Genomic DNA, 22,646 nt, shown 5'->3' on the forward strand with positions numbered 1-22,646 from the left:
TATCAAAACAGCAGCCCTGCTGGATTAAAGCTCCCATTTATTGACAGAAAAACATGTGCCAAAGTAACACAGTTTTCACAAAATTCTCTCCCTCATCATTACAGGAGGTAATTTATTTTATGTAAGGCAGCTGGCAAAGGAATTGACATGCTTTAAGTTCACATTATCCTACTCTGCAGTCATTTTCCTGTGCTGTACCCTTAATTTAAGACATTCTCTATTTTCAAAACTAAGAAGAGGGCCAAATCACAATCAACATGATGGAGGTCCACTGCAAGCCTCCAACAATTATGCCATTTAATGGTTCTGGAGTTAAATTTAATTTCTGTTCTCTGTCATTAGGGCTGAATTTGAATGAGTAACCCACAGACGTAAAATCCTTGTATCCCATAAGCCATCTAGCCCTGTGCCTTTTCATTAATACCATTATACTAAGTCCAGTCCAACAAATATTTTGCACTTGTCAGAAGGAAAAAAAAAAAAAAAAAGAAAAAAAAGAAAAAATACTACGAGACTTTGGACATACAAAACAAAGCTTCCTGTGTAGTCTGACAAAAATCAAAACTCTCTGCTTTGTAACAAAAGTGACCATGCACCAGTCTCTATAAGCCAACCCTCAGTTTCATGATTAGCGTTACCTGTGATTTACAATTTCTACCATTCCGTATTGTTCTAACCACAGTTTACCAATAATTACATTATGTACACAACACGTTGGATTTGTCCATGTGTAAGCTTCATTATGTCTGTAAAGAAAATAGAGAAATAAATCATTTTCTTGAGTTTGAGATGGAATGTAAGCCTGTTTTCAGTTCTATTCATGGCAGGGCAAAATATTTAGCACTCCTACGAACAGCCAGCAGTTAACTTCAAAACAGAAAAGAAACAGACTTTTCTTTATAAGCCAACAATGTGTTGCATCTAAATATTAGTGCAAGTTAATAAAGTGATATCCCCTTTATTTTTCTTCCTTCTCACAGAGTCGAAATAGCAAGTTTTACAGTTGCTGTGCTTTTGATTACAAATTCCAGCCCAACATAAACAGCAGTCCAGGGATTCAGCTTTTTCATTTGCACTTTTAAAGTTGTATGTGATAAAACATAATACTCGCAAGAGAACCAGACTGACAAACTAACACCTAGTAGTGTCTTCTATTCAACTACTGAGCAGCACTGCAAACTTCTTCCTAAAGCTCTTTCTTGTAAACCTCTATTACAATCTAGAGAGTACCTTTTTGTGATAAAAAAGCACTGAACAAATATTTGAGTCTTCTAGCAGAGAGGTTAGTCACTACCAGTTCTGACAAAGGTTTGATATGAAGACATTCCTCCTTGAGGGCTGGTCAGACTAAGCCACTTGAACAATTTGTCATTTTACACTGAGTGGTAAAGGCTTTTGAACCTGAAGAGAGTGACACGAGTCAGCAAACCGCGTAAGTGGTTTCAACAAATATGCCACAAGTTTCCACATCGGTATACGAGGCCTGCTCCAGTGTCACTGAAGGCAATTTTGGGGGTGTGTGTGGTTTGGGGGTTTTTTTGGTTGGTTTGTTGTTGTCCCCAACACCAGTGGGACACGATAGCACTATATTCAAGCCTCATAAACGTGACATTTAAAAATCCAATTTATTACTCAATTCCATCCTTTTCCCAAAGGCTTACTGAGAAGAAGGAAAAGTCCTAGAGTTGAAGCATTTTCCACTTAGTTTCATTTTGGTTTTAATGTTTTGTGAAAAGCTTTACAAAGATGAGTTAACAGATTCTAAATCCTTAAAAGACATTATTCTAAAAGTGGTCAAAATGTTAAACAACAGGATTCCTATTATCACTAGCTCAGCAGAGTCAAAAGCCGTCTATTCTCACTCATCTTTCCATGCTGGTAAAAGAAATGCTGAAGTTACCTGGTTGGCAACCAATCCATCTTAGCAAAGCTTGCAAACTCTATTTTAATACAAAAAAATACAGAAACAAGCAGTGTCCTCTTTGTAACAAACACCTGGTACTTCTACTTCCAGTAAGTACGGAGAGAACACTCCGATTTAATGTTTCCAACTAGTCTGTCATTTTCCAGTACAGAGAAGAAACCATTGACGTCTGACTATTTTCCACAGCAAATTGTCTTCAAGCATACTTTAGAACAATGACCACTCTTCAAGTGGGGAAAAAATACCAGAACCCCACAAATTCATCCCACCAGCCTTAGCACACATTTTTATTCATGAACTACTTGACACCAAAAGCCATATAGAATAAAACAAAACACAAGACACTCATGGCCAGCGCTGATAAACTGAAACACTTATTTGTGCTAGAGAAGTGAGGAAGAAATGTGTTTTCTAATGCACGTTTTGAAAACATAATCATGGTTAACATAAACGCAGTACTTAACATTGACTTGCAATTTTGCTTCCTAAAGAGTTACTTGTTCACTCAGGCCCTGAGCAGTTCTCAGACTACTCAAACCAACAGAATGGTATGAATCACGACACTGAGAGGCTCAAAATTTTATTTCAACTTCTGCTGCTAACTTGAAGCAATTATTTAAAAATAAATACTTTAATCGTTTATATTCCAGTTTAAATCTGTGCCCTGTAATTTGGTTAGGCAGAGCAAGAATTTTAATAGTCTTCTACATAAAGGCGCTCTCTCAAGCAAACTTCATTTTTGTCACATCTGCATTCTACACTAACATTCATAGTTCCTTCTACATTCAGAAAAAACTTCCTCTATTTCCATCACCATTTATATCCAAGACCAGTTCATACTTTCATAAGCTTTGGAAGATTAGATGCAAGCAGCTTGAAAATTAAACTATACTTTCAAAAGAAACTACAGGAAAAGTCAATGCTTGATATGGCAGGCAAGTTGACTCTTCATTGAAGCCAAATGTCTAGAAATTTCATAAGACAACATTTCAGAACAACCTCAGAGTTAGGCCTGAGGAAAGCTTTTATAAAAGCACCTGTAAGCGTTCAATTGCAGAATACTTTTTCTGCAACTATTATCTAGTGCATCTTTGTGTCCTACTTGGGAAACCTCAAGAGTCTTTGTGCCGCCAGGGCACAAACCAACTTATGGAAAGTCACACAATTTACGAGACACATACGCAATTAGAGACAAGCCTGGGAGTAATGTGGAGAGGCATTATTGATTTTAATAGGAAGATGATCATACACAGGAAGTGTTAAACAGGTGACAAGGCAATCCTGACAAGTTTCTCACGTTCCCTTATCACACAGAACAGCTATTCTGAAGATGCAGTTCTTTCCACACAAACATATGCACACAATCAAAAGCAACAACAATATTTAAAAGCAAGACGAGCTTGAATAGCCCAGTAATATAATTTTATCTCTCTATTTAAATTTTACACACCTTCACAGAACTAGCTTTCAGTAGCATTCAATTTTTAAGACGTGCTAATTTTCATAGTGGAAAAACAGGGTCAAATTACTACAGCTATGCAAGCATGGCATAACTTAAAAAAAACAGATCCCTGAAATTAAGCAGTGAAAATTAACTTGTAAATAAACTCTTACAACCTCTTCAGCAACAGGTTTTTAGATAATCACCTATGAAGAGCCAATAGGATGATTATCACTTATCTTTTTATTCAAGTAAATGTTAAGGAGATCAAAAACAACAACACAAAAAGATATTTACTTCTCATACTCACTTCAGAAGCTCCAGAGTAATTGTTCCTCGAGGCTCCGCTTCTATACTCTTTCCCCAGAATTTTAGTTTGGGATAGATTGATCCATGAAAAATAAAGTCCTTATTGAGGCCTTCAGAATAAAATGCACTAATAGGTGGGTGGTGGCTGACTTGCTCAGATATAAACCTAAATCCTAAATCCTCCCTAGCAACAACAAAAAAGAACATTCAACAGTAAATATTTTTTTTTATGTTACAAGAGAAAAGAGTTACTTGATACTTTAAAAAAATTTTGAAGGATTTTTAGATTAAACAGAAGGTGAGACTTTTCCTTGTCTAGTCCCATGACACATTTACAATTAATGAAATGAAAGAATTTGTACTCTGAACACTTTCTCTTTACACCCAAAACCAACCCACATTCAAACACCTAAATGACTTTCTACCCAGAGAGGCATTTGAAGAAGTTTCACTGAAATAACTCATGAAAATACTGAAACTCTTTGGGCAGCAGGAGAAGGTCTAACTGAAAATTCTTTTCTCCACTGCAGACATGTCACACATTTATTTAAGCAAGCTAGAAGTCCTTCAGACTAACTCCTCTATCTGACATGATCAGCAAAACATTATTTAAATTAATTAATAGTGCTGGTCAGGAAATGTCTTTGGTGGAAGAACATGGACCAATTTTTCTCTGAATAATTCAAAGACTACTCTGCCTAAACCTAAAAATATAATTATTAGCTTTTATAACAACTTCTCAAAGATTTTGAGATAGTTTGGGGAAAATAATTTTAGCTATACTCAGAAATATATTTTAGTAGCTTTTTATTTCTTTCACTGAATAAACAACCAAACTAGTATGACAGTCTGCTAACTCAAGAACACAAATAGCCCCAGCTCCTAATTTAAAGTAATTATTACCTGGTTAATTCATAGGTTTCTCCTAACAGCGGGTTAAATGGTTTGCCAGTTCTCTCCCACTGAGAAGCTACAGCAGAAACTGCAAAAGCAGCTACAGCCTATACGCAAATTAAGAACACATTGTTATGAGAACAGTACATTAAAACTCCAAGTTTAATATATTATATTTGTTGCACATTACACTATTTCATTATTCTTCCAAAAAGAAAGCACTACATATTGCTTAAGGCCAAAACATTTGTAAGCCATAGGGTAAGTGATATAGAAGTGGGGAAATATAAGCAGTTAATAAGAATCTCATTTCCAAAAGGAATTCTTTTCTGTAGTAAATTTTGTCAGGTTACACTCTGCCCCATGCTTCTCCACCTATCTCTAAGAGGACAGCCTAGTTTTTTATATCTACTTTTCCCTATTTTGACTGTCCCCCACACTCAGCTCATTGTGAAGTCTTGCTTTTCCTAGTGTCAGGCAAGCGTTATTTCTAACACAGACAGGATTTATTGAATCATACCAGCAGGTACAAATGACACTTAGAAGCTCCTGCAGGCTGATAAGCAGGGGTATGTACTACACAAACAAAGAATACAAGATAAACATTCCAGTTTCACTTAAGTAAAAGCAGAGCTATGAGCAATACCAGTATAACCTAATGTACACAGGCCAGTTTTCACCATATTCAGTTCCTTGTTGTGAAACCAGCCAGGTACTATATTCTACTCCCAACAACAACCAGTTTTGGAGAAGAAAAGAGTGGTAAAGCTTGTTTCTGTCACAACAATTTTTCATCCAGTAACTTAAAAATCACGGAGCCACTCAAAAATCAATTTAGGGTGACTTAAAGCCAAGACTTCATCCTCGCAACACATAAAACCACGAAGAGTCACAGTTAAAGCAGTCCTGAAAAGGGTTGAGGTCCTTGGGCATCATCAGCTGTGGCACTCTCCTGCACTAAACTTTTGGCTCAAACTCTGTACACAGCATCAAGTGTGAAAGTGTCACAAATACCCGATACAGCCACTATGAAACGAGAAAATTGTCTAGACAGACAAATACGGGCATTCTTATCATAGCCCCAGAGAAAGAAATACGCTCAAGTAAGAAATTGTCTTAACATGAAAGATTTTGGGAGAGAAACACTTCTTCTGAACTAAGCAGAAGGTGGTAGCTGTTACTTACCTGCATTCTTTCCAGGGGGTCTGCATGACTGCAAGCCTTATTAATGAGGTATATATGTTCCATATATTCTGTTATCCGTTGAAGGAAGCTCAATGGCTCGTTGAAGACAATAGGCATCGTAATCTTAGACAGCTCCTAGGTAACAAAAGGATAAGTTAATTTCTTAGACACAACACTAAGTTAACAACTGACAACAACAAGAATTTTGAAAATAAGTTGTGGGTTAGTTTATTTGTAGCAATATTCAAAAGACATTTGGCAAGCCTATAGTAGACCTTTAAGTGCTACAACTGAAAGGGGCTAGAAGCACTGCAGAACCCTACTAGCAATCTGAAAGAATAAACATCTTCAAAAATTGATCAAGCTAACCTAGTAAATTCAAGAAAAATGTTACCTTCTATTCCGTGGTCTACATAAAACAGAAGAGGTTAAAATTTCTGTAGATAGCAGCAATAATGTGCCAACTAGCTCATTACTGATATTTAAGTACCATGCATTCCTTTGAAATCCTCACATACCTATTTGCATAAAAACTATTTTACTGAAGAAACCACAAATTATTTTTTAAAAGGAACAGTTAAATAAAGAATAGGACTTGGATTGCTCTAACGAATGTTAGTGGCTTTATTTAAGCAACCTGTTATTTGGATCAGAACATTTCTCATTTCACATGTGGATACAAAACAGACATGACATTCACACAGAGATTTCCAATTCCTCAGGTCTTCTACTATATCCAAGCAAATTTAGCTGTTTAATTAAAAAGTTGCACTCATGACTGAGCACTAAAGCATCATTTAAGTGCTTAAAACTTAGTGGAAAGGAGAAAGCCACCAGTTAAGTTAATGCAACATTTTCCTCACATTGTCACAGGCAGTAAGGGAAAAAAATAAAGAGTTACCCCTAACTGACTTGCTTTGGTCCCAGCAAAGCGTTCTAGTAGATAGGTCACTCATCCTAACAAAAGGAGTTTTGACAGTACAGCTGTATCTCTTAGCTGACATAAATTAAGCTAGCAGAAGGGCTCACTGACTTGTCTGGTGCATTCACAAAGGACTGTACTGGCAGACCTAGACTAGATATGAATGTAATTGCTTAACGCTTCTAAAAAGTGGCTATGGCAGCAATACCCTCTAGTGTAGAACATCATTTTCATTCTAATAAGAATGAAGTAATCAAACACGTAACCGAATTCTTAAAGGATTAAAAGAAAACAGCAGTGATGGCCAATAACAATGCAAGCGTCGGGGTCCTTTAACACACAGACCAATGTAAAGGTTTGTGTTTCTGAGCCCAAGAATAAATCTTGTGACGCAATTACATCACACCATTAATACCCCAAGCCTACACTGGGCTCTCTAAGAAACTCTAACAGATCCCAAACTTTTCTATCCCTTCAATCAGATGAAAGCAATTTTTTTGGCACAAACTGCTTAAATTATGGAGGGGGAAAAAAACAACACAAACGCACCAAAATAAAGCCCTAAATCACATTTTGCTAAGTAAAGAATAAAAAAAGCAGAGAAGAGAGCATTGTGTTAATCAAACCATATTTGACTATATTTTTAATGGCTTTAGTCTAGTTCTTATAGGACAGCATTAGAAATGCCAATCCACATGCTCCAACAGCTAAAGCAAGTAAGGAAATAGTACCGTTAGTAAAAGGATGTTGAGATTTAGAGAGCTGCAGTTTAAAATAATGTTCCCTACAGAAAAAAAAAAAACAAAACACAAAATGCACCAGGTATTCTGTGTCTTAAGGTTTAAGCAATAAAATTAACCAGTTGAAGTCAGGAGACTTAACATCAGCATTTTTCATCCAAACTAACTTACCAGTCCAATGCATTTTTTTAATATGCTCCACACACTAAAATCACTTCTAGAAAACATTGGGGCAGGTAGTGATGTCCTGTAATTGGAAAAAAATAACTGTCATTATCAGCCCCTTAAACGAGACATTTTCATTTGTAGGTATTGAAGTAATTTATAAAGGAAGCAAAGCATTAACCTAGAGTTGACATAGGAAGCAGACAAGTGAAACGTCTCTTCATTTTCAGAGAATTAACCTCTTCCAATGAGAACAGTAATGCCTCAAAAGATAATGAGCCAGCACGTACTCACTTCTCATTTACTGTGTAATACTACGTGTTTACCTGTGTCTCTTAATTCCATTTTCTTGAATGTCTGTCTCTCCGTTATGCTTTCCAGTCCTATTGCTTTGGTGTGGATCTAGATCAAGCATTTCTGCAACTTTATGATTTGCTTCCGAGAAGTCTCCTGAGGAATTGTCAGAATCAAAGCCTGTATAAAAACCATAAGGTAATAGTTTTCTTAGGAACACTATTATGCCACAGAGTGCCACTCACATTTTGTAACTCTCACAGTATAAGTACACTTATACCAGGTTATTTTATTTTAAAGAATATCAGAGTGAAAACCCTTTATTAAGTGACTTAATTTCCAAGAGTATTTAGAGCCAAGTATTGCATTAGAATCAAGCATTCTCAACTAATTTTTCGCACTGCTGAATGTAAAACCAATTTAGAATCTTACAAGGTCTTCAGCAGCTCCTAATCAGATTAGTTGTATTGTCTCTTCTTCAGAGCTGCAGTATTATTACAGTAATTTTGTTCAGTTATGCAGTTTTCCTCAAAGACCTTAAAAAAATTTAACTTAGCCTACTTATACTGCTAACTGGCAAGGAGCACAAAGAAAAAAAAAGAAAAAAAAAAGATAAAATGGCCATTTCACAATCCAGTGGCAAACATCCAGACTACTAGAGAAACAGAAATGTAGGATTTCTAACTTCTGTTTGCCATCCATGTGTGCAAACCATATAACACTTCCCTAATGGTTACAGCAGGAACCTGTGGACACCAAGATGAATCATTCCCTGAGCTCTACAAGTGACCCAAAGCATGACCTACAGCAGGTGGCTTCATTTCCTATGACCCAATTCCATCCACTTGGGTAGATAGCTACTGGAAACACCGTTGTAACTAAATGCCAGCACCCCCAATAACAACAGGCTTTGAACAGCTTTAACCATAAAAAAGTTAAACCAACAGGAATCTACAGGAACACAAGCTTCTGTAATCAAGCGGCCCTAAGTACAAGTTGGACTAAACCAACAATCCAAGATTTTAGTCTAATGATTTTTTTTTTTTAAGTCACACTACTTCCTCCCACCCCCTTAGAATAATGACAATGTATTTTTGCATATGCTTTTAAATAAGAAAATTGTAAAAAAACATTTTATGCATATATACACACACACGCTTGGTCACTATCAACAGCAACAGGCCTCTTGTCAATGCTGCTACACAGACTGACTGCAGAAACAAAACAATTGTTAATAAGAAGTAAGGATCAGTTGCAGCATCGATACAGACCACCCTAAAACGATGCACTAATACAACCCCCTTCACAACTGTCACAGTATCACAACAGAAAGCACTGCTGATCATTCAGTGTAATAAAGGAATGTTTTTGTTGAAAATAATTCTAAGAGCATTAAGTCCTTCCCGAGTGCCACAAGGGTCAATTCTTCACCAAGAACCACTAGAAGACTTTAGTTTCCAGCTTCCAATTTAAGAGTCAGTATCCAAAAGCAACATGAAAACATGCGTATTTGCTGGCATACAATTCTTGCCACAGTTTTAAGGAATACACTAACATCATCTTTGTCTTCCTTTCATACCAGCTATCACAACCTGGGCAACCACTTATCTGTGTGCTGACAGTTACCATCACACTCAGCTACAGCCTATCCCAAAGTCCAGCTGTGGGTACAGAGAGATTCCAAAATATTGCAAAGCATGTAAACACTCTAATGGAGTAAAGAAATCAGTTTCGAGAAAGATTATTTCAATTTTAAATAGAGTAAAACATTGTGATCCTCTGTCATTAATTTTTTAAAAATAGAGAGTATCTATCACAAGTAGTACTTCAACTTTTCTTTTTGTTAAAATGCCCAATAGGGTGCTTTGACTTTATTAGAGCAGTTCATGCAAGGCACACATTCAGAAACAAAAAGCTGCATTTTTTTCAGGGATCAAGACCATGACGATAACATTCAGAACTGCACAAAGAAGTACCACTGATATGATCTTATTTGGTAAATAGCAGGTGTAACGGGTGATGTCATGTATTAAACCACCTCCTACATTCTGATGTCACAAGCATTTAATTATATAGCAATAGCCACACCTTAGCAGTCTTAGTACTTAATTGGAAAGTATGATAGTCATATATATATTCAGGTCATTAAAATGAAGACTACCCTGAAACACCCGTCTTAAAAAAAAAACCACACACATGCCTACCTTCGGTCAGCCCACAACAAAATATTTATAATTTAAAAGTGGCATTTCTACCACATATTAGCTTTTTTTGGAACCTGTTAGAGTACAAGCAGATGGAAAAGGCAAGTACTGTAGGGCATAACAAAATAACTTTTATTAGTTTGACTGATGAAGTTGGGAAAAACAGATGAGCTTTCTGATACAGGTGCCCTCACCCAGAAAGCTGGTCAAGCACATACAACATAAAGAACAACATCACATTTAATGGGCACTTCAATGAGATAAACACACCTAAACGTAAAAGTAAAGCTTCATAACAGGAACAGTCAACTGGCTTATAGGGGAATAGTTATGAAAAATGTTACTGGAATTAGTCTTTACATTGTACCTGAAACCTTGCAAATCCTATCAAATGTTCATTGTTTTTATCCATACAAGTCTTTCTGTTTCTCCATGATTTAGAATTGTTTTGCCCTGTTCCTGTACAGCACAACAAGAATTTAGATTCAGGTATAATTATTATTTATGGACAACAATATGTCATTGGTAAGTAAATAAATGCCAATTCAAACAAGTATATTGCATACAAACAACAAAAGTTAAATCCCTGCTCCAGAAAAATAAGATATATCAGAAGTGTAAAGTCTGCCTTATTAGAGTGCATCTCCACCTAATTACTTTAAAAACAAAAAACCAAAAAACCAACACCCCAGTAGGGTACACAGCTAGATAATCACTAGACTTCGAACTATACTTTCAACCTTAAGTATCAGCTGGCTTGTCTACTACAAGCCCATTCAGAAAGTTTTAAAAGCCGTTTCTCAATGAAGTTAAGTATTGTAGTTCTGTGAAGAACTATCCAGAGAATGTTCTTCACAGAGAAAGTACTGATCTGGAATAAAAACAGTTTACTGAAATGATTTGTTGTAGTTTTTCTTTCTCCAAGACTCTCTATAACTCTAAGACTTTCAAAAAGAGTCTTTCTCCAGCTGCCATTAAAGTCTTGAACTTGCAAAACTGATTAGATAAGTTTTACTTACAGGACAGTTTTTATAGTGAAGAGCCACTGCGAGTGAGGATAAAAATGGGGATTTAAAAGGGAGATAGGGGACCACACACAGAAATAAAACATCAAAAATTAGCTTAATCAAAAGTCCCAACTTATGTGTGTTAAGGGTGAAACAAAAGCTTTTAAAAAGTCTTAAATTTTCAAAGTCAAATACTTAACTTGGGTGCCAACATTAATCTATTTCAAGAGCTTAAAGAAAAGTGACTTGCCAGTAAGTCTAGTTTTCTTAGCCTTCTTCTTCCACATCCTGCAAATGAAACAAGTCCACTCAGACTACGCTATACATCCACCTACAAGGGAGCAGAGGCACACTGTTCTATGAGTCATACACAAAGACACAAGACCGCCCCTTTCATGCAGTCAGCAACTTCCTTAAATACTAATTAAGCCTTGTCACTCAAGACAGAAAGGGAATCAAAATAGTATAGTACTGAGAACCTTCAGACCTAAAAAGGGCATAAGGAATAGGGAAAAATAAGCTGGAAGCATAGCAAGTGAAGCGAGAGGTAATTTTTTCTTTGCCAGAAATTACCACTCTCCACTTTTCAAAACAAGTCCATCTTCACAACACGCAGCTGTATCGCGCTGCTCCAACAGGAGACAGGCTGGCCTTTCACAGGGTTTGCAATACTTCAACATTATGGCAGAATCTGCTGATTTGATCCAGACATTATGAAAATATATAAATTTGGCAGCAGATACCTCAATTCCTCCTCCCCAAGTGAAAGCAATAGTTTACAGTGAACAACAGCCAAGCAATAGGAAACAGAAGAGCAATAACCTCACAAATACACCGTGCCAGATTAACCTCGTGGGCACAGAACAGATTTCCACGGAACTGCAGGTTAATATTTTAAAAAGCAAAACTAAACTATTTAAGTTTGTCAAAAATAAATTACCCTGTAACTAGCCACACATTTTCCTGTTCTGGGACAACCCTTTCACAATACACTTTGGCAAATAGCTTTCTGACAGAATTAATGAAGGATACAGTTCTGACACAGCAGAAACTGATGGCATACGGTCTTTAACAAGTCTGTGATGAGATTAATAAAGCCAAGGTGACATAGGCTAAAGGCAAGTGATCAAAGCTACATGCTCCCAGTCTCTCATAAAATTTCAAAGAATGTGAAATTCATCAAAGGATTGACCACTTTACCTGATCCAGTCTCAGAGAAGACTACTTCCTGTAATTGAGAAAAAGCAGATGCTGTGCCATCAAGAATTAACTGAGACCACAGGTAACGTTTCCAAGAGATTCCCAAGGGGAGTACTCATTCATGAAGTAAGGATGTCAAGTGTCCAACTAATCAGCAAATGCTAATAACCTCTGAATGCAAATAAACTTCTCTCTATGGAAACTCTTTACTGGTCACTAACTCAATTCATCACCTATATAATGCAGTCCATCCTGCATGTTTGCAAGCGTAATCATCATCCCGTCAGGGTCAAACCACCTGCCAGGAGGATGATTCCCAACCATACAGCATGCAATTCCATCACATGAGCATGTCTTTGGATGTGATGGGGACAGTGTCAGAAGCAGGAAACTTCTCGGCCAAAGAGATGAAATCCACCACAACAAAAACCAGGGGTCTCTTTAGGATAGATTCACATTCTAGAAGTGGATGTCACCAATTAATAACTACACAAAAGTTGTGGCTTCCTCAAGGAGTGAATTCATAGTATCTTAAAGGAGACAGCATACTACTTGGGCCGCTGCTGAGACTGCTGCAGAATTCTAAAGCATAACTTCCCATGGAGTTCAAGTGCTCTACTAAGCCTGGTTTGCTACTTATAGGACACAAACCACAGTACCCAATTACTAAAATCAGTGAACTTGTGGGAACACATTGCAGCTCCCTCTGGGGAAACCAGGGGCCAGGACTCTGGGGAAGCAAGAGGAGAAGAGCATGGTGTACATGCTGTTTTCATCTCAACATGGAGCTAAGACACCACTGGACAATGTGCTTGTTCCTATTAGCCATGTCCCAATCCTAGACTTAGAGCAGAACAAGCACATGTCTAAAGGTGGCTTCTGCCCATCTACTGATCTGACCTAAAGGAAGGAGAGTATCCTTGGAAAGGACAGACTGAGGAGTCTGCCAAGGGCATTTCATTTTTTTATCAAAATTTGGAACCCCAAATCCTGAAGTTTTCACTGTGGAACCTGAAAGCTCACCTTGGCTCAGAAAGGACCTCGATTCTGAACTTGATCTCCTGGGAGTACTGGGTCTACACCTACCATGCCCAGACCATCCAAAAACTAAGAGACAGACAGGCACAATCAGGACCCATTAGAACCTAAAAAGTTCAGCAAAGCACTGTCTGAAAGATACACAGTCTGTGGTGCTAACAGGAGCAAAGAGTTGCTACAGGCATCAGCAGTTGGGGAACATGAATGCAGAAAGACCTATTTACAGTTGTTCTTAGCATCACATTTATGTATGACTTGGACAAGACACAGCTACGAAGAACTAGGTCTAGATTTCACTAGGTTTCTGCAAGTAATCCATCAAACTGTCAGCATCTTCTAAAGCATCTAGCTGGAGGAAGAGATTGAGCACCTGTCTTTAAAGACAGTCCCGAGGGAGAAAGAATTTGAAACAAACTACTCCAAACTTAACACTCCTCTTAAACCAAGTACCTGTGGGGCACACACCAGGGCAACATATATAAGGGAAAAAAGTTCAACCTCATTTAATTCCTGGAGTGGTTGCTGCAGACCAAGCACCCTCCATCAGAAGAGGGCTGTGCTGAGAGCCTATCAAGACACCAGATCTTCTTTTGCTTAGAAACTTCTCTCCTGCCATCACATTCCTCCCTGTGGAAGAATAAGATTAGGACAGGACAAGGAGTGCTCACAGAACTGATGCACAACATCCCACTTCTGAGCAGAGCCAGCCAAGACTACAAGGTACAAGAACATCTCATGCACAATAGCTCAGAAGTCATTACCACCTTGAGCACTTGCAGGGAGAATCAACCTTTTGAAGCTGAGGAAAGGGGAAAAAGAAGAGGAAAGAGGACAAAACTAGAGTGTTAAAACACAAATGACTCAAACACTGAAGGCTGTGTTATTTCTGCAGCAAGACACAAAGGAATGTTTCAACGCCAAAGCTGTACCATACAGACCTCATACTTAGAAGCACATTTCTGTTCACCTTTTTCAGTGGGGAAAAAAAAAGAAAAAATCTAGTTCATTTATGGCCGTGGTCCTGAGCTCTTGGAATTGAAAGATTACTAAAGACATACAGGAACAATCCATTCTGCTTTCAAGATTTTTATGGTACAACAATTTGATTTTACAGATGAATTTGGAGTACTAGCCCCTATCACTCCTAGCTAGCATGAATGCAATCCAGATTTCCTTCTCTTCTCCGTGACATAATTGCGACAAGTCCTGTACAGCTCACTGTCAGTCATGTTGCTTCACTTAGCCCCCTCTGTTTACTCCTCATACGAATTCCAACCAACCATGTCTAAGTCTACCTTACCTACTTGCATTTACCATGCTACTTCCATCCCTTCAGCTTTCATGCTTCCCATTATTCCCTTTTCATTCCCATGATTCTACATTAAGCACTCTACACTCACCATTGCCAGCATTTCTCATTTCACCTCTACTACAGGATTTCTGAGGAGACATTTAAGTGGAAGACTTTAAAATTGTTTGAGATCTTTGAAAGGATTTCCTTTTTTTTTTTTGTTAAAATACTTTAAGCATTTTATTTCACCACTAAAACCATGTAAGGCTCTTATAAATAACCATTCAACCTTATTAGTTCAAAGAAAAGTACTATTTGATACACTGCTCAAGTGTGAAGTGATTCATGTTTGCTTTTCTAGAAACAACACTGGATTGCAAAGGCTTTTGGCTCCCTATCTTGAACACATACTTTTACAGTAATTTGTTTCTGACTAGAAAAACATTATCTTGAAGAATTGAAGTAGAAAAGTTTTCCATTAAAATAAATAAAATAGCAATAAAAATAATCCACGGAAGATATTTCACCTTTCAAAGGGTGTTAAAAGCATTACTTCTCAAGCTGCTATTAAATTACCTGCATTTTACAGAAAATGAAAGCAAGACTTTGCCACTAAAGGACTGTTATAGCGATAAAATGATAGCCAGCATTAAGCTTTAATAAAAAACCCCCTCATTTCCAAGTTTGAACCTGAATTATAATTCTTCCTTTCTTCTTTTCAGAACATAGCACTACAAGTTTTACCAACAGCGTTTTACTTTTTATTTATTTCTTAACAGCAATATATTAAGAGCCCCTCACCACACACACAATGCAGTTTATAGTAGGGTTTTTTCTTTTTTTTTTTTTTGGCACTGTGCCCATCACTCACCCGTAACGGCATCATAAAACTCTTCTTCACTATTCATCCTTCAGTGTGAAATCTCTGTACAGCCAATCCAGCTTCCTCTAATGCATCGTTGAACTTGATTTAGAGATTAAGTATCTGTGTGCTGTTGAAGTCTTCTTTTGCAAATACCCAGCTGCTTTAGATGATCTATTTGACAAGACAGGGAAACAGAATTAGTAACTTCCACATTTCTTATGTGCACAAACATGCACACCTGACAAATACTAATTTTCCTATTTCTTCCCATGGCACAAGATGGATTCTTGCATTCATAAGTAAACAGCCTTCTTTGATACCAAAGTCATTCTGAAGATGAATACTACCTACCACAAGAACAGCTGATGTATTATGTCACACTTCTCTATATATAAATACATCATACATATTACTGTAAAATATACCTTATTTACTGCATTTTAAATTTCAGGCAAGTACAGCTAGAAGGAGCAGAGAACTGAAGGAAGAAAAAGACAGCCGGCAAAACAAAAATTCTCCTCTTCAGCAAAAGGATAAGCCTTACTGCATCCTTAACCAAGAAAGCTGGGAACAAGAAAGAGAACCTTATATCTCAAAATCTCACTGTACATCATGCAATCAGCATCTAGTGACCATTAGAGAAGTTTGGGCAGGCTATTGTTATGAACTCTTGAAGAGACAACTGGAGATTTTTCCCTCTAGAGGAAGAGTGTAAAGAAACAACAAACTTTTTCTCAGTAAAGCCAAGCACACTGCAAATAACTTACAGATTTATGAAGCATTCCAGCTCTACTTTATGGATAGACTAAATTAGATTTTTTCCAGATGGTTGGCAATGGTGTAACGTAAACATTTTTACTTCACCCAATTTTAGTCAAAGAAGAATAATGAGAAAATTTAGTTTGCACTCTTACAAACGTTCACCAGGTACCAATGACGAGCCAAGTACACAATGATAAATGACAGCATGGCAATGCTATCGATATCTCCTCCGAAACAACCTCAATCTGTCAGTCTCAATTTTTTATGATCCTTGAAGATCCCACTGCTTTTGTGACAGTAGTTTTTCCAGAGTAATTATAACTTGCAAAATTCCATTCCAATTAAGAGAAACAAAGCCAGAAGCGCACTCTACTCCTAGTAGAAGAGCTTGCCATATTTGAAGCCAATTCCTTCTCTCTTCCTCTCTGCAAAAAATAATCAAAACTACATGATTCTTCCTGTACTTCAAGTCTTTCTACCTCACTGCCCAAGAGAAAAAGCTATTTGTATGTCTCACACACATACAGTCCTTCCAATTCTCCATTCAGAAGGAGGAGCTAAACCAGCCTATTTTGGAACTAATCTACATTAATGAATGTAACATTTGTCTTGAAGTGTTATGTCTGTCAAGGCCAGGTATCTCAGTTTGTCACTTTTCCCTTAGGAACTCCCTATTTTGCTTGCCACTATAGGATTTTACATCAATTTCTGCATCATGGTGAGTATCTGAGCTTCCACATAATCTTCAGCAATTTCTTATTTACAAGTCCTCACCTCCACAAGGTCAAAAATTTATGCACCTGCTTCTCTTGACTGTTGCTACAGTGCTGTTGCAATTGTTCTCAGCTGGATGATAGTTTCCTTCCCTTCTTCCCCCCGTGCTGTTCTCCAGTCACAGACCTTTAAACCTTCTTCAATTTTCTTGCTCATCAGCAACAAGTTTCTGACTGACTTCTGTCAAAGTGCTGCATTCTCCTAAGCAAGGATGCAACAGCTCAAAACATTAACAAGTCAGATACATGTATGTCTGAAGACTTCCAGTACAAGGCTATCAGCAAGCGCTCTGCTTGCATAAGGCAAAGGAGCAGCAGTTTCACTTCAAAAACATACAGGCAGTTCAGGCCACTAGCAACTATGCTGCCACAGAATCAAAGAAAGGAAGAAAGCCTCTTAACTAACGATTGGTTCAAGAGTAGCAGCTAGCTCAGATTTCTGGGTGAACTAAACAGCAGAATTGATTACATTGTTCTAAATCTGTACTGTAAGTACAAGTCCCTGCGTTATCTTGCCTAGTGGAAGCCAGTCCTTGACTCTTAAAAAAAAAAAAAAAGCTTGTTCATACCAAAGCTGCTGTCAGTCTTACAGTTTCTCCAAACTTTCCAGCCCCACTAGCAATATATCTGGAAGTATCTCTTCCAAGGTCTCCAAGTATGTCATATCTTTGCAGATAATCTTCCTTGAGGATGCAACTATGTAAACCTTTCAATGGGGGTGGAAAGAGGGAATCCAAAGAAAACTATTGCTACAGAAAACAGGAACTTGACATCTCAGGACAACTGTTCACCCCAGAAGCCATTATCACCATGCTGGAATGACTCCACTAGTTTGCCAGAAAAGAAGTTACATTAGAGGGCTTCTTTAACCCTCCAAGGTACTGTATCCTTGAAGATGCAAGACATTTATGGTTTCAATTGTCCGCAAGTATCGCATCCTTCTAGCAAAAGAGCAGCCAACACTTCCAGAAGGAAACTTGTGTATGCACAAGATACAGCCCTCTCATGATCAGCGCTACAATTCCCTCACTACAATTCCCTCATTTTCTCCATGTTGCATCTTCCCCTTTTATGTTTAGTCTCTATTTTTTATTTAAGCTCTTGCAGCAGGACTATCCTGTTGTTGCATACAGCTCATGTGGTGGGATTCTGTTCTGAAACAGCCTTATATCTATCTGCAACACATAAAAAGGAGGAAAAAAAAAAAAAAAAAGAGCTAAAAACCTATCCCCGTTCAGTTCAAATGCAAAGAGCACGCCTCCTCAGGGTCCCTACCCAAACACAGCCGCGCTTTACACATTAGCTTGCAAGCTCCAGAGATGCTTTGTCACATATCAGCTTGCAAGCTCCAGAGATGCTTCATAACAGCAACTCCAGTACGCTATAGTCTTGTATAGAAGGCACTAAGAAATAAAAATTATGACTTAAAAAATTGTCAGTTATCATTAAGAGCCTTAGAGTAAACAAGGTCATACAGATAAATGCCAGTTTCTCCTCTCCCCCCTCCTGCACAATAACAACTGCATTACAAAAGGACTTGTGAAGTGGAACTTCATCACACAGCATGCAGTTTCACTACAAAGACAATGAAGCTTTCCTATAAAAACACTCACCAAGTACAAATGAAGTAACTAGAATTAAAGATTTGAGTTAACTGAAAGCAAGAGTTATGCGGTGTTCTCCTGATATGCACCTCACACCACACCTTAAGCCCACTGTCATTTGAAAATGAAAGTTCAGTCATATCCCTGTAAGTTATATACAAGCTTTGTAACTACTACCTAGAGAACAAAATATTCATGGCAGTCACTTTAAATAATAGTTGCAAATTCTCCTAAGGTGTTAGGAGCATTTTTAAAAGGATAAAGTAATATATTTTGCATCAGAGTTACACTAGGAATAACTTAGTGCTCATATCACTTTTTACATTCAGTTATTTAGCAGAGATTAACGTGAATTTGCAAGTAGCTGAACATACAATGACAACAGCATTTAGCTTTCATGAGCCAAAAAGCTAGGATTAAGTCCTTTTCTCTTACTAAAAGCAACAGCAAAAAGTTGCTTTCAACTAGGTTGAAATGCCAGAAGACAAAAACATCCTGTTTGCTTCATATTCAGCATTTGTAATCTCTATTTCCTCCTCCATGTCCAAAAGAATTCACTTGCACACTGCAACTGTAGTTAACAGCTTCTATCAAAATTGCCATTCAAGGAAGGGCACAATACTCCTGCGTCAGACAGACTGTCAGGAGCTTTGGACCAACTGCCATCCTGGAAAATCTTTCATAAAGCATAAACATCTTATCACGTTCACATCTTTTAGTCCTACAGTGTAGAAGAAATACAAAGTGTATTTAGATATTCTCTTACATACATCGCAATCATTAGGAATGTAACAGTTTTCCATACAGGACTTCACTCGCTCTTTGTTGTAGAGAACACTATTTCAGCAATCAGGGTTTGCTGGTTTAGAGGTTAAAATCATCATAGTGGGCTTCACTTTAACAGACAATGCTAACAGGCTGGGTACTCAAGGCACGGACACCCAGAAAGGTGCTCCTGCCTGGGGATTGCAGCCCCGCTGCATTGACACATTTATGACCAAAGACAGACTGTATATAAATCATTTTATAAACAATAGGAAAAAGCTGCAAGTAGAGGCATCTTAAGAGAACTGGAAATTCGTAATTTAATGATGACAACACACCCCTGACCACAAGCAGCCCAGATTTTGTGGTTTACAAGATAAGTGACAAAGCTCATCTATTTCCTCATATTTTAAGGCTATGGATTTGTATATACTAATTGGATTTACTATGGGATTTGTGTGCATGAATAAAACTGCCACATTTTTATTTTTGTAATAGATTGATTTCCCTACAGGAGAGATGCTATTTTTGAAGCTCAAACTGAAAGACAACAGATAAAAACATCCAAAAAAAGCATAATACCCTTCACAACAGTACAGCTTCATAACTGGTTGGTAAATCTGTACTGCAGGCTGTATTATCTTATACTCTGAGAAATTCTCTGTACTAGGTTGTCCAGAATATTCACAATACAATTTTACTCTTTGAAATTACATTTAAAGTGAGTACCAAAGCAACTAACAGAAAAAAACCAAACTTTAACATAATTTAGTGAAGCAAGTCTTAAACAAGTTATTTGGGCAGAAGCTAGTTTTTCTAGTCATTTTGCTTATTTCCATGCCAATGCCTACAGTATACAAAACCAGACTAGCAAGACTTAAGCTAAGCATAGCATGCATGTCAAAAACTTGTAAGAGCTTCTGGTATCTTCTAATCAAAGGACTACCATTTTGGTTCCTCCAAAATAAGCTTTACACCTTAGTGATATTGTAAAGCCATCCACAAACAGGTTAAACAAGATATTATGCTGTCCAATAACACAATTTAGAGATGCAGATACCAATGCTGAAATAAGAATGCCATGTTGGTCCCAAGCAAGTAACCCCAAAACCTGAACAGGTAAGGGACGGAAATATAACTACTAGTCACACAGGCACAAAGTCTGTTTTGTACTTTTGTTATTAAAAGGCCTCATTGGTGCTGCACAACTAGTCAAAAGCAGGTTACTCATTAAAACTCCTTTAAATTCTCACAATTTATCAGAAAAGGTTCACATATTCCTGTATGACTGATGACCATGGACAGTCCTTTTCTTTAAGGACGTGAGGATGTTTTGCAAAGGCAAAGGATGAAACAAAGCACGCAGCTGCAATAAATACTGCAGAAACACAAGAAAATACCTGCACCACATCCATAGCACACCTTGAAATAGGTTCTACAGAAGGGAGGGAATTACTAAAATTGACATACTGCTTTCCAGAAGTACACCTGTCACATACAGGGAGAAACAGAAAGGGCTGTTCCTAAACATGCATGGCACACCAATGGTCACAACACATACTAAGACAGAGCCCAAGAGGCTCGCTCTCAGGAGAAAACATGCTTCTCTCAGTGATCTTTACAGCCTTGATGCAGAGAACGTAACTCTTCATACCACCTACACTACGGTGACAGCTAAAGTCCCGTGACAAAGGAAGGAACAAAGTTGTACCGTACCTGTCAATCAGCTGGTTATGAATAATTTCAAATGAAGTGTTCTGTCAAGCACTGCGCTGAACATGTAACTCGACAGTAACTCGTACCAGGTGCTCTGGCTTCCGGTAGCACGCTTCGCTTTCAAAAGCTTAATTCTGCACAGATCGCAGGATCCTGTACAACCTCACAGTCCACAGCAGCAGAAGGCACAGGGAACTCTTTCCCAGAGGTACAGTATCAATAAGATCAGTCCCAGACTTGGCACAGTTCCCACCTATTTTAAACCATTTCCTCCCATGTGAATTTATTTTTAAAACCAGGACAACAAAAGTGCAAGACTTTGCAATCACTTTATAAAGTATCTAATTTGCTCCACGCATTGTGTGACATGCGTATCAGTGTCTACATGAGGAGAAATGCAGGCACTCCTTGTAATGAGAGGTTCTACCTTCATAGCTTCTCCCTGAAACCAAAGGTGTGGAGATCCACTGCCTGCTGAGTAGTGGAAGGCTGCTCTCTTGCATCTGTACTCTCCATGCCTATATGCTAGATGAGGCTGTAGAGATGACCTGTAATGGTTGTCCATAACATCATTCCATTTGCTTACAGCTCTAAAAGTTGAAATTTCCTATGCCATTTACCTGGATAGGTTAGTAATCCCTCAAATTTGCCATCAAGTATGCTTGCTCCTTCTCAAATTCCATTCCTCAACAGAAAAAAGAAAAATAGCACCTTATGTCTGTGTCACTAAGCTCCTGGATCCTGACAACTTATACACCAATTCAAGAAACCCAAACCTTAGTACCTGTTCAAAACAACCTGCAAGAGTTTAAACATGCAATTACTATGACTTAGTTAATTCAACATAACTAGTTACTCCATACTAACTTGTTCTTCTATGTTAATCCTCAACAAAGACCCAGCTGGTTAACCAAAAGATACTCCTCCTTAAAGAAACATTTACATTTCTATAGAAAGGTAAGCATTTACAGCTGGAGTAGCTAATTTGAATGGAATGCGGTTCAGCAAGATCAGTTTTGAAGTCTGGCTGGCTGACTACAGCTGCAGTGTCTTATTCCTCCAGACCTGAAGGGGAAATTTCACATCATGCAGCAATTCTGGAAAGCCAACTGCTTTGTTGTCACCATCCTACTACCTTTACAAATCCTGTTTTTTTCACTCCTAAAGCACATGTTCTAGCTCTAGGAGACGTGCACAAAACACTAGGTCATGTTCATTATACAGACATTGAATCTACTTGTGAGATCAAGGAGCATTTAAGTAAAATCAAGTATGGAAACAGTAAGCAGTCATGAAAATAAAACACAGACATTTGCCAGCATGAGAACAGGTAGGGTGTCAGAAGTTCAATACACTGGAATTAGAGTGCCACCAAAGAATTAATGAACTAGCAGATTCATCAGCTTTTTCACATGCCTAGCAAGGTTTTGCTGGATGTGCACTTCCACAGCAAATTTTAAAAACAAATTAACTTGAAAGTAGAATACTTGCAAGCAAGGGAGAGTGAGAGGGGGGGAAGAAAGTCAAGTAGGGCTTTCCTCACCAAA

At 37.8% G+C, this 22,646-nt stretch overlaps 1 protein-coding gene across 3 annotated transcripts in view; it reads right to left on the bottom strand.

The window, feature by feature from the left end:
• OSBPL2 (oxysterol binding protein like 2) overlaps nucleotides 1-22,646 on the bottom strand; it is a 38,982-nt gene that overhangs the window by 8,497 nt on the left and 7,839 nt on the right. For 2 of the 3 annotated variants that reach the window (XM_072879610.1, XM_072879611.1), the window contains 7 exons: nucleotides 15,486-15,650; nucleotides 7,907-8,054; nucleotides 7,587-7,662; nucleotides 5,754-5,888; nucleotides 4,578-4,675; nucleotides 3,676-3,858; nucleotides 639-746 (listed from right to left, as the gene is read on the bottom strand). In XM_072879610.1, the coding sequence (XP_072735711.1) occupies nucleotides 639-746; nucleotides 3,676-3,858; nucleotides 4,578-4,675; nucleotides 5,754-5,888; nucleotides 7,587-7,662; nucleotides 7,907-8,054; nucleotides 15,486-15,522 (785 nt within the window). In that variant the 5' untranslated portion in view covers nucleotides 15,523-15,650. The remainder of the gene's footprint in view (nucleotides 1-638; nucleotides 747-3,675; nucleotides 3,859-4,577; nucleotides 4,676-5,753; nucleotides 5,889-7,586; nucleotides 7,663-7,906; nucleotides 8,055-15,485; nucleotides 15,651-22,646) is intronic. The other variant, XM_072879612.1, reaches the window with a different exon arrangement.

This window comes from Ciconia boyciana, chromosome 14 (assembly GCF_034638445.1).
Source record: "Ciconia boyciana chromosome 14, ASM3463844v1, whole genome shotgun sequence".
Taxonomy (NCBI): domain Eukaryota; kingdom Metazoa; phylum Chordata; class Aves; order Ciconiiformes; family Ciconiidae; genus Ciconia; species Ciconia boyciana.